This window comes from Delphinapterus leucas, chromosome 1 (assembly GCF_059928025.1).
Source record: "Delphinapterus leucas isolate spDelLeu-1000000601 "Yukka" chromosome 1, BTC_Dleu_Yukka2, whole genome shotgun sequence".
Taxonomy (NCBI): domain Eukaryota; kingdom Metazoa; phylum Chordata; class Mammalia; order Artiodactyla; family Monodontidae; genus Delphinapterus; species Delphinapterus leucas.
In genome coordinates, this window is record NC_143129.1 from 30,724,215 (window position 1) to 30,737,304 (window position 13,090).

Here is a 13,090-nt window from a genome sequence, read left to right on the forward strand (position 1 = left end):
TCCACTTTGGGAATGTTGTGAGAATTAAAATTATATCATACAGGTAAAACATCTAATTTCTTTGATATTGAAAAAGATTATGTTGTTTCTTTTGCAAACAAACTTTTCGTTCTGTTAATACATTAGGTCCTGGAATCCTGACACGAGCATTGCTTGAAAGTGGTGCCAAAGTGATTGCCCTTGAAAGTGACGAGACTTTTATTCCACAGTTGAAGGTATATTTTTGTTTCTAAAAATAATTTATTGTTCAATCAGCTACCTTTGAGTGGTTTAGGGAAGTAAAATTAAGCACACATTTTTTTTTTTTTTTTTTGCGGTACGCGGGCCTCTCACTGCTGTGGCTTCTCCCGTTGCGGAGCACAGGCTCCGGACGCGCAGGCTTAGCGGCCATGGCTCACGGGCCCAGCCGCTCCGCGGCATGTGGGAACTTCCCGGACCGGGGCACGAACCCATGTCCCCTGCATTGGCAGGCGGACTCTCAACCACTGCGCCACCAGGGAAGCCCCACACAGTTTATTTTTAAACGATCACTTTTAGGGGCTATGCCATATCTTGTTAGCCCCAGTGACTAGAACACAGTATCAATGATTGTTGAATGACTGAAAGATGGATTCAGAGACTTTTTTTCTGGCTCTAGCTCTGCTACAGATGGGTGACTGAACAAAATGTATAACTGGTATCTCTAGGCTTGTTTCCTCGTATTAGCAGGCTATGCTGTGTCTCTTCTTTCTTAGAAGGGGGTAAGTGAGCTTAGAATCTAATTGGAATGCTAAGATTAGGTTAACGGGACTGTGTTAACTCTGAACTTAGGGTTTCAGAGGCAAGAAAAGTTTGGTGTATTCAGAATAAATTGCATGGAGTAAAGGCATTATCCAAATGGATTTTTTAGTGAATTTGGCTTCATGTATAGCTGACAAGTTCACATAACAGTAAAGTGGAAATTCCTTGCATCATTGTCAGCCTCTTTTTTGTTCTCTTTCTCTTCTTCCCTCCTTTATAAATCTTTTGATTCAATTCAGGAAACTTATACTTCTCTGTGCCAGCTTCCTGAAACCATGTAAAATAGTTTTATCTGAAAGTGCAAGATGACAACAAAAAATGATGAAAATGTATACAAAATCCTGCTTTTTTAAATATAACTGTCACATTAGATGGTTGTTTTTCTACAACTGAAAAAATTCAGGGTTTTTGAATTCAGATTATTTAATTGATGTTAAATCTGCTGGAATTCCAAAAACATGAAGAGAGAAAGAACCCATAAAATTATTCAAAGATTCAAGATCATGAAATGTGATTTAGTAAACATAGCCATCTGTAATTTCAACCCGGAAATTAAAAACAAAATAGCTCTTATCTTGGTCTTTAAACAGGATACTTCTGAAGATTAATCTACATGTTCACAAAATAATTAAGGTGGTATTAAAATGTCCTTCTGTTTACAGTTTGTTATCCTGTAACACAATGGTTGCTTTTCTATAAGATCAAGATAACAGTAGTCTCTATTTAAAAACAGTTGAATCAATGAAATAGAGTGACTAGGGACTAGAGAATTCCTCACAATATTTCTTACAGGAATATCAGTCATAAAATGTTTCTGAAGCTGTTAATGTAAGCACAAAATTTAAACGTCTAACTCCCTATTCCCCCCTCCCCCCCAACACTAACTTGAGCTCAGCCATTAGTACACGTTCTTTCACTCATTGTAAAGTGAAAAGCCATTCAAAGTTTTGTGTGAATTCATGTACATTTGCAAGAATAAAAGAGAAGTAATCATTTATATAGAACCTTTGCAGCCCTGAATCAGGGCCTTGAAGTGGTGCTCTTAGCAGACAGTGCTTCTAGCCACCCAAAGGCTCACAATTTTGCTCCTAAGAACTAAAATTATTTTCAAGGATAATGCTTGACTCTGGATTTTTATCTAAATTTAAAATCCCATGGACTTCCTTGGTGGTGCAGTGGATAAGAAACCACCTGCCAGTGCAGGGGACACACATTCGATTCCTGGTTCAGAAAGATCCCTACGCCGTGGAGCAACTAAGCCCATGCGCCACAGTGGCTGAGCCCGCACTCTAGAGCCTGCGAGCCACAACTACTGAGCCCGCGTACCTAGAGCCCATGCTCTGCAACAAGAGAAGCCACCGCAATGAGAAGCCCACGCACCACAACGAAGAGTAGCCCCTGCTCACTGCAACTAGAGAAAGCCCGCGCGTAGCAATGAAGACCCAACGCAGCCAAAAATTAATTAATTAATTAATTAAAAAAAAAATCCCTCTCACCCCTACTCCATTTCCCTGATAAAATTCCTGGGACTTCACATTAACAGTGTTTCAAGCAGGAACAGTTTGTTTTCCTATCTGGATGTGCTAGAGAGACACATGTTGCCAACTGTGTTCTGTAATAATGAATCATCACAATATTGTAATCAACTATACCTCAATTTTTTAAAAAAGATAAAATATCTTAAGAAAAACCAAAATAATAATAAATCATGATATATCTCATTTGAATTGTGAAGACTATTGCTGCAGAAATATCTGTATGTGTTCAGATGAAGAGACATCAGCTTTTGTGGTAAACTGTGTCTTATTTCAGCACATTTATGTCTTCAGCCTGGACTTCAGTATTCAGGTCTATAACTTCCTACCTGCATCTCCACTTTAATCACCTAATAGGCATCTCAAAATTCACATGACCAAAAATATGTGGTTTTTACCTCCAGTCTGTTCCTTTCACTAGTTTTTTTCAAGGGTCCTCTTGAAAGTAATCATTAAAATTTACTAAATTTAGGAATAGAACCATCCTTATAGGTTGAATTCAAACAGTTAAGAAAACTTAGGTTTTTTAACTCATAACTTTAAATTGAAAATTCATTAAAACCTTGATAAATACCAGTAGAATTTTCTGTGCATGAGAACCTCAGTGTGCACATCAAAACCTTGCTCTCTTCTATTTGATTTTTTGTAACTTCGAATTAAGTTTGTAGGGTCTATAGCTAACACTTCCTCTCACTACTAAGTTCTCCAGCGCTACTGCCAGGTGAACACATCTGGGCAGTAAAAAGATTGAGGTATATTGGACATCTTCTAGTGTGCAGGGAGTTTTCCTTCTATAGTTGGCTCTGTCTTTACGAAAAGTAAATGAAAAATTAAGAGGAAAATGGAGAGTGACCTACACAGTGAGCTAAGTTCGTTTGGTGAAGGACTAACTAAACTGTTCTGGAAAAAAGAAATGCTCTCTTGAATCTATCTGCCTTTCACTTTAATATTTTTATTGTTATTTTCTGTTAAAACATCTTCCCATGATTAGCAGATGAATCACAGCTCTGAATAACAGAAACCATTTAGATAAAGTAAAGAAAGTAAAAGGATATGTAATAATTTGTTGAAGGTTTCTATTTTGGGTGCTTTTTCTTGGTAATATTATATTCACTTCTCAGACATTAATTCATTTCTATTAACTGTTACATTTTAGGGTATGTTAGTAATGTTTTCTTTGCCTCTTTATTGAGGTAGCAACATTTTTTATAAGAATTACTTTTTGAAGTAGATCTTGGAATTGTTACAAGGTCTGCCTAACACTGAAATTTCTAAACAAGTTCTCTCTGTCTCTCTTTAGTCCTTAGGAAAAAAGGTGAATGGAAGACTAGAAGTGGTCTACTGTGACTTCTTTAAACTGGATCCTAGAAGTCGTGGAATACTAACACCTCCCGTTATGACTTCAGATATGCTTTTTCAGTATTTGGGAATAGAAGCACAGCCTTGGTCAAAAGGTGATTTTTGTCATTCAGTAAAGCAAGTACCTTATAACTTGTCAGCTTTCTCTAGCAGTACACCAGATTTGTTGAGATTTGTGTAAATGTTTATATTACACAGTTTATGGGTGGTTGCTCTTAAGTTGAATATGGCTTTTCCCTCACCTAGATACAATCAGCAGTTTTGTGGAAGCCAAGTTCCAGATCAAGGAAAGATGCTAAGGCCTAGTTTTGATCGAAATAACCTTAAAGTAATATAGTTTGTTAACCTAATTTGACTCAGTAAAATATGGTGGTAGGAAAAAAGTGTTAAAAATTTATTTAAATATTTTTGCTTGTATTCTTAACAGGTGCCCCTTTAAAAGCAATTGGGATCTTACCACCTAAAAACGAGAGAAGTGCACTTTGGAAACTTTTACATGACCTATATTCCTGTACTTCCATATATAAATATGGACGACTAGAACTAAATTTGTTTATTACTGAAAAGGAATGCCGGGTAGGTTATTAACAAGTACCTAATTTTTTGTTTTAAATGTTCTGCGATTTTTCTCAGAGTAGTCTTAATCTGTGTGATTTTAATTTGGGCTCATGACATTTGAGAGTACTAAGGTTGTTTTTAAATTTTTATAGAGCATTCTTTAGGTATTATTTTTTAAAAGGTTTTCTGTGTGATAAAATATATATAACATAAAGTTTACCATTTTAACTATTTTAAGTGTACAATTCAGTGGCATTAAGTACATTCACATTGTGGTACAACTATTATTACCATCCATCTCTTCTCAGAACTTTTTATCATTCCATACTGAAACTCTGTACCCATTAAACGTTAATTCCCCATCTCCCCCCCGCCCCTGTGCCCCTGGTAACCACTGTTTTATTTTCTGTTTCTATGAATTTGACTATTCTATATACCTCATGTAAATGGAATCATACAGTATTCCACTTTGTGTCTGGCTTATTTCACTTAGCATACTGTCTTTAGGGTTCATCCAAGTTGTAGCATGTGTCAGAATGTCATTCCTTGTTAAGGCTGAATAATATTCCATTATATAATTAGACACCACCCCACCACCTTTTGTTTATCCATTTCCGTCAATGGATATAATTGACATGTTGCACTGTATAAGTTTAAGGTATATAGTACAACGTTTTGACTTCCATACATCATGAAATGATTGCCATCATAAATGTGGTGAACATCCATCATCTCATATAGATACAAAATTTAAAAATATTTCTTCTTGTGATGAGAACTCTTAGGATTTACTCTTTAACGACTTTCATATGTAACATACCACGGTGTTAATTATGTAGTTGTACACTACAAAACAGGACGTTTGTACCTTTTGACCACATTCATTCAGTTCCCTCTCCCCTCCACCCCTGCCTCTGGTAACCACAAATGTGATTTTTTTCTATGAGTTTGTTTTTTGAAATATAATTGACCTAAACATTGTGTTAGTTCCTGCTATACAACATGGTGATTTGTTATGTCTATATATTACAAAATGATGACAGATGTCTATATATTACCATCTATCATCATACAAAGATATTATATTATTATTGACTATATTTCCCACACTGTACATTTCATCCCCCTGATTCATTTATTTTGTAACTGGAAGATTGTGCCTCATAATCTCTGTCATCTGTTTCACTTATTCCCCCACCCCCTCATTTCTAACAACCTTCTGTTGTCTCTATCTGTGACTCTGTTTCTGTTTTTATGTTTGTTCATTTGTTTTGTTTTTTAGATTCCACATATAAGTGAAATCATATTTATCTTCCTTTGACTTATTTCACATAGCATACTACTCTCTAGATCTATTCATGTTGTCAAAAATGGCAAGATTTCATTCATTTTTATGGCTGAGTTGTGTGTGTGTGTATATATGTATATGTAAAACATATACATCTTCTTTATTCATTCATCTACCAGTGGACACTGAGGTTATATACCTTTCTCGGCTGTTGTGAATAATGCTGTAGTGAACATAGGGTTTTAGACTTTTTATTCTTTGAAATCAAAGGGCTTCCTGAAGTCCTTGAGAGTTATGTTTCTTTGCTGCCCAGAATGCTTCATGTTACTAATCTTATAATCCAAGATAACTGGAAATGCTTATTTGTATATAAGAGAACTATGGGTTAAGATGGGGGGCAGTGGGAGATGAAAGCAAGAGATGAAAGGATGATTTGCTTGCCAAGATCCAAATAGTAAGTGAATAGTGACTGTCCCTGGAAGAGAGTAGGGGACTCAGAACCTTGAGGCTGTGTGCATACGTGAAGGAATGAAAGGAAGAGAAATAGGAAATGCTTCGTCAGGTTTCATCTTGCTACTAGTAGAATGTTCTAATGTTTCTTTTACCATGGACCTTTTCACATTTGGTTTTCTCTCTCTGTAGTGCCCTTTCATTCAGTGAGCTACCTCTGATCCTCAAGTGTCAGCCTAAGTAATTCTTGACTCAAAATTTAATAGCCCAGCTAATGCACGTTTCTATCACACTTACCCTTCACCACAGTAATTATACACTTCTGTGTCACTTTTTGTTTAATGAGAATTTGCCCTGATAGGTGATATGGTTAAAGGAAATCAGTCTCGAATACATTATATTTTAAGTGTACATGATGATATATTTCAATATGAAAGCTTAAGAAGACTTTCTTTTCTTTGAAATGGTTAAGATTCTGCATTTAATTCTAATTTTCTTTCATTTCTAGATATCATTAAGGTATTAAGATCTGACATATGATTTTGACTGATTGGCTATAGCTATGTATAACATGTAACTTCTGTTTTCCTTTTACTAGAAAATAATGGCAAATCCCCAAAATCCAGGCTTGTATCAAGCATTAAGTGTGCTCTGTCAAATAGCTTGTGGGATTAAGCTCCTGCATACAGTGAGTAAAATCCTTCTAAATTTCAACAAAGAACTTCATGGTTTTTCAAAGAGGCTGTATTTCTCTGACCAGATTAATTTTATTGTTTTTCCCAAGTGTTTAAGATAATAGAGCACTATACTGATGTTTTTCTGTCACAAATATTTATATACTTCTCTCATTGTAAAACTAATATATTCTCAGTGTAAAAATGTGAGACATGTTAAAGAAAGAAAAGAATTTAAAAAATGATCACTACAGTGCTACCACCCAGAGGTCACTATTGATGTTTGTGGCATAATTTTAGTCTTTTATTTTTCCTGTTTTTTCTTAAGTTTTTAAGACTATATAATAAGTTTTTATAAATTAAGTTTTTAATGACTATATAATACCTCATTATAGAGCATTCCCCTTTTTAGTTTATTTCCTTAGGCAAGATCAGAGTTGTCTAATAGGAAGACAATGCAAGCCACAAATGTAGTTTTACATTTTTTTAGTTGCCAGTTTACGAAAAGTAAAAAAGAAACAGGTGAAATTAATTTTAATATTATGTTTTATTGAATCTTTTCAATTCAAAACATTATTTCAGTGTAATATTTTTAAATTAGTTATTACATAATTTACATTCTTTTGTGTGTACTAAAAATCCATTGTATATTTTACACTTACAACCAATTCAGACTGGACACATTTCACATGTTCAGTAGCCACATGAGACTAGTATCTACCATTTTGTGTGTGTGTGTGTGTTTGTGTGTGTGTGGCTGCCATTTTTAATAGAGGCCTAAAAGCATAAGAAAAAAACAATAAATACCATTTCTTTCATACCATAATTTACCCCTTCTCTTTTTTTTATTTTAGTAGACTAGAGTATATTTCAAATTGTTTTTATAAGGAATATGTTTGTTTTTTGTTTTTTGTGTTTTTTGCGGTACGCGGGCCTCTCACTGTTGTGGCCTCTCCCGTTGCGGAGCACAGGCTCCGGACGCGCAGGCTTAGCGGCCATGGCTCACGGGCCCAGCCGCTCCGCGGCATGTGGGATCTTCCCGGACCAGGGCACAAACCCGTGTCCCCTGCATCGGCAGGCGGACTCTCAACCACTGCACCACCAGGGAAGCCCTATGTTTGTATATTTTATGAGCCCTTGTTCTTCCAAGGATATATTGGTTTAATTTTAAAAGAGTGTTTCCTCTATGTAGTCTCTTCATTGCTTTTGTCCAGGAACAAATTAAGATCTTCAGTGCATACTTAGTTGTTAGAATGTTATCTCATTTGATTATAGCTTTTGTTCCGATTCTGGTTTTTTCCTCCAGAATGTATCAGGTTCTTAGGTTGGCTCTCTCTGTTCCTTGTCTTTCGTATCCGTCATACTCTCATCCTTTTTCTGTATTCCCAGAAATCTTTTTCACATTTAGCCTTCATGGCACTGACCCTGCTTTCTGCCTATACTACATATTGTAATCTTGGTATTGTAGTTCTTGGTTTCCCTAAAATCTTTCCTTAACCCCACTGATCTCCTCTCATTCTGTTGGCTTTTCATCTCAGCTCTTCTCTCTTCCTGGCTTTTGGCTAGTTTCTTGATAGAAGGCCCTCTGAGGACTTCAGCTTTCAGGATAGTTTTCTTTTTCTGCAGTATTTGTTTTCAAAAGCCCTATGTTGAGTTTTGCCATTTATTAACCTCCAGAAAGGAGAGGTCTTTCTAGACCCAGCATTTTTAACATTTGTCCATTATATATCTACTACTGGATGGTCCGTTGTTGAATCCAATTCCCAAGGTCTTGCAGGTCTTCCTCTCCTGTGGGTTTGGTAGATGGGAGTGAGGTCTTCTCTGTGCCCACTGCAGTGCCCTAAACTGCTGTGGATAGACCAAGCGTGGGGAGAAGCTGCAGTGCCCGCTGCTGCTGCTGCTTTGCCTTCCTCCACTTAGTGACATTCCTGGAGCTGCTGGGAGTTTCACAGATGAGCAACAATTGCATTTTTCATTCTACGCCAGTTGCCACTGCAATTAGTAATAAATTATCGTTTCTGACCTTACATCCAATATTATAAGTTTTAGTCTTTTAAGTCTGTGTCAAATGCTGTTATTTTGGAATTTAATGTGTGTATATGTATTTCTACATACACACACACACACACACAATAATTTTTCAGTTGGGTCATCTTTTAAAATTGCTTCACATACAAAATTGTATGTACAAAAGTTAGATACAAGAAAGTAATGATCCTTTTAAAAACTGACATAAGTTTCTTTGTCTATCTTCTTACATGTCCCAGCATATTCATATCAGTGGTTTTTCCACTAAGGTAGGGCAAAAACATCCCCATAATTGATCTGATAGACCCTAAACTGATTGTGACTGTAATATGCTGGCTATTAAAAATAACTTTAGAATGTATTTGCATAATTATATTAAGGGCAACTCTCTTTTATCTAAGCAAGTAATAGAGTTACCAGTATTTGGCTAGACCTTTGACTCCCCTTTTCTTTATCCGAAAAAAATGAGAGAGAAGAGAAATGTATATGATTTAACTGTCACATGTTTTTCTTACATTCAGTTAGACTGGAGACTTGGCTTTAGTTCATTATGTTGTTTAGGCAAGACAATTTTAAAGTCAGTAATAATGTGGGGCACTTTGCACAAAGAGAACTGAAAGAAGTGTTTTCTTTTTGTTTATCTTCACTCAAGGAGTCTTGCTTATCATTTGACACATATACCGCAAATGGGCAGCTGGCAAAACAAAAGCATAGGGTAAGAACGAATGAATACCTTTCCCTTTTTTCCTCTAATGTAACAGTCTTTGTTTTCTTTTACATTATCTGGTATTTTGTATTTAAATTTTTAATTTTAGAATATCTAGAAAAATTTTTAAACATATCTTATTGATTTTAATATATTCAAATTATTTTGGAAGGGAGTTATATTTTTCAGCTGTTTATATAATGAATGCTAGCATAGTAATAGGCTTAAACACAGATTCTGACTTTTTTTTAATATATAAATTTATTTATTTATTTTTGGCTGCGTTGGGTCTTCATTGCTGCATGCGGGCTTTCTCTAGTAGTGGTGAGTGGGGGCTACTCTTTGTTGCCGTGCGCGGGCTGCGCATTGCAGTGGCTTCTCTTGTTGCGGAGCACAGGCTCTAGGTGCACGGGCTTCAGCAGTTGTGGTGCATGGGCTTAGTTGCGGCTTGTGGGATCTTCCTGGACCAGAGCTCGAACCCATGTTCCCTGTATTGGCAGGTGGATTCTTAACCACTGCACCACCAGGGAAGCCCCTGACTTCTATTTTTAACTTTTGAAATGAAGATACCTCTCAAATTTGGAAAACACATAAATATTAAAATGTTTATTCATCTAATTTGATAAACTGAAAACAAGATTTTATACCTTATTAATAAATCATATATGTAATATTACTACTTATAATGGTTTATTTCACTAACAGGTACATCTTGTTTCTTACCCTAGGGGTTGGGCTTTAATTTTTGTTTATTTTTTCCCTTCGTAAAGAACCAAAGTGATTATGTTATAGAGTGATCCTCCATTTAGATTATATAGGGCTACTTATAGTGAAGTTGTAATAAAGTAGCTGAAGTTTTAAAAACAATTTTCGGACTCAATTCAGAAGTTCCACTTCAGGATTAAATGCAAATGATTCCCTAATCTCAGCGTATTAGTTCAGTCTGACTTTCCCATTGCTTACTACTTTGGTTTTTTTCTCGCTCTTGCCGCTAAAGGAAAAAAGGAAAACTATCAATTTAGAAATATTCTGATTTTAGAATAATCAGTGATCATTGTGATTTTAGTTCTGTTTCACTATCCATAAACATAATTTATGTAGCCTCACAAAACAGAATAGGGGTAATACATTTTGGCTTGATACCAGTAGGAATTTATCCAAATGACCCTGAAATTAATAAACCTGCATATAGGACACTTTCCCATTTTCTCAATGACAGTGTCAAAAGCCAAAACACTTTTTTGGCCGACATAAATGCGTAAACTTTTAGGGGTGAAAATGAAATAACCAAATGTTATGTTTTAAGAGAAAATTTTATTCAGATATTTCACATGTCTGATGTCAGTGTGTTCATAATTGTTACAGAAGCGCTTTTAGATATTTAACAGTTTTTTAAAGCACATGATCTTCATTTCCATCCAAGTGGTTTGAGGTTTATACTTTTTTGAAGCCATGTTTTTGTGCTGTCACTGGAACTTTTTTCCTAAGCTACATATAACCATTTGTTGAACATCAGGAAAGTTGTTTTTTCCCTACTTATCAAGTAAACCTATATCTGTAACTCCAAATCTATTTACAAGATGCTGTTTAAAGTCACCTTCAAGGGACTTCCCTGGTGGCACAGTGGATAAGAATCCGCCTGCCAGTTCAGGGGACAGGGGTTCGAGCCCTGGTTCAGGAAGATCCCACATGCTGCAGAGCAACTAAGCCTGTGCGCCACAACTACTGAGCCTGCACTCCAGAGCCCGTGAGCCACAACTACTGTAAATAAATATATTTTAAAAAATAAATAAAAAATAAAGTCACCTTCAGAAGACTTGTTAACAACATATAATGCTATCAATTGTGAGGTTATTCCCCTCCCTAATTGATAATTGCTAAATATGTTAAAATTTTATTGCCTTCCTTTTTTACTAATTTCTTCAGCTACAGGAATTCAAAACTAGAAACCAGAATTGAATGAAATTTTTTTTGGCCAACATGTCTTCCACAAACAGTATTTATGTTTAAATATGTATATACATAGGTATTTATTATAAAGTAAATAAGGGGTTACTAGCTAATACGTGAGATGTCCTAAGAACTCAAACATAAGGCTCCCTCTGTTCTGAGGAATAATTTTAGAGGAAAAAACATCTTAATGTTACATCAAGTCACATACAGTTTTTATTTTAACCTGTATAATACTATATACTAAAGCAGGTTGGCAAACTTTTTGTGTAAAGGGCCAGAGAGTAAATATTTTATGCTTTGCAGGTCCCATATTCTTTGTGGGTTTGTTGTTGTTTGTTTGTTTTTTTAAGAATCCTTTATAAATGTAAAACCTGTTCTGAGCTCCATATTATACAGAAACAGGCAGGCCATGTACCATAGTTTGCTAACCCTATATTTTTAAAAAATCCAATTAAAAATTATAAGGCAATATTTTTTTTTTGCGGTACGCGGGCCTCTCACTGCTGTGGCCTCACCTGTTGTGGAGCACAGACTTCGGACGTGCAGGCTCAGCGGCCATGGCTCGCGGGCCTAGCCACTCCGCGGCATGTGGGATCTTCCCGGACCGGGGCACGAACCCGTGTCCCCTGCATCGGCAGGCGGACTCTCAACCACTGCGCCACCAGGGAAGCCCGGCAATAATTTTTTTTATGCTTAGGATCTGGTGTTAATGCCTCAAATACAGAAGAAACTCAGCATATGCTAGTGTCACGTTTAGGATTTCATTTTTCCTTGCTTATAAGTTAATAAGCTGTTACTGTTTCCTGGGTGCTGGGCAAGGACACAGACTCCTGTGTCCTGTGGAATAATATGATATTGCGTAGTTGTGTGGTGTGCATGCAGTGGGTTTGCACTGCAGCTGAGGAACACAGAGCTGGGGGAATCCACCTCTCTTTAGCAAACATTAATGTCAGTCTATAGAGAGACATTATCTCATCCCCCAAGGTGACTCACTGCAAACAACCCTGAGGAATGGCCCAGGTTAAGAGCAGTTGGGGCCTTGCATTCTTGTCACATCCAAAAATAACCTATAGGGACACGCAGGGTGTATTGTGATTGCCTCTTCAAAAAGGTAGCTTGAATGCGTAAGTGAACAATGTCTTGCACTGGCAATATTTTATGACTAACACATTTTATTTTCTTTTCTCTGCAGGAATCATTAGAACAAAACCTGTGTTTTATTCAACTGACTCCTCATAGGAATTTATTTACAGGAAGCTTAACACCTTTTAACTATGATGTGTTTTTTCACATGTTAAGGCAGTGTTTTATGAAACGCAATGCCAAGCTAATAGACCATTTACAGTAAGTAAGAAAAATAAAAGCAAATATAAAAGTAGCAACTTAATGTACGAATTGTACTTTCATGTTAGAGCTTTGTTTTTTATATTTTTTATATCTTCATTAACAGTGAGGTACCATGTTTTCACTCATCTATTTGTACAAAATACTTCATTCTCGCCGGTACACATTTTGAGGAAAATATATTTTCCACATAATCTCCTGAGCTTAATTTTTTTTCCCTTCTTTGTAAAAACAACCAGGGATGCCTACAATTTGTTTTATCTTTGTCAGGATTAATTTAACTACATGAAGAACTGGCTGCTTGCCCTGGCATTAGTGGTAGCATACCCACCATCCACCTCTTGTCGTTAGTGGTTCTGTTTCCTAGGCAAAGTAGGCACAGATCATTATACCACCCTAGTCCTGCTCTGGATCA

The 13,090-nt window shown here is 36.2% G+C and overlaps 1 protein-coding gene across 4 annotated transcripts in view; it reads left to right on the forward strand.

Moving 5' to 3' along the window:
* The window catches only part of TFB2M (transcription factor B2, mitochondrial), a 33,408-nt gene that overhangs the window by 1,305 nt on the left and 19,013 nt on the right, over positions 1 to 13,090 (forward strand). For 2 of the 4 annotated variants that reach the window (XM_022579403.3, XM_022579399.2), the window contains 6 exons: positions 127 to 215; positions 3,616 to 3,769; positions 4,102 to 4,250; positions 6,569 to 6,658; positions 9,325 to 9,387; positions 12,524 to 12,675. In XM_022579403.3, coding sequence (XP_022435111.1) covers positions 127 to 215; positions 3,616 to 3,769; positions 4,102 to 4,250; positions 6,569 to 6,658; positions 9,325 to 9,387; positions 12,524 to 12,675 — 697 coding nt within the window. The remainder of the gene's footprint in view (positions 1 to 126; positions 216 to 3,615; positions 3,770 to 4,101; positions 4,251 to 6,568; positions 6,659 to 9,324; positions 9,388 to 12,523; positions 12,676 to 13,090) is intronic. The other 2 variants (XM_022579401.3, XM_022579402.3) reach the window with 2 other exon arrangements.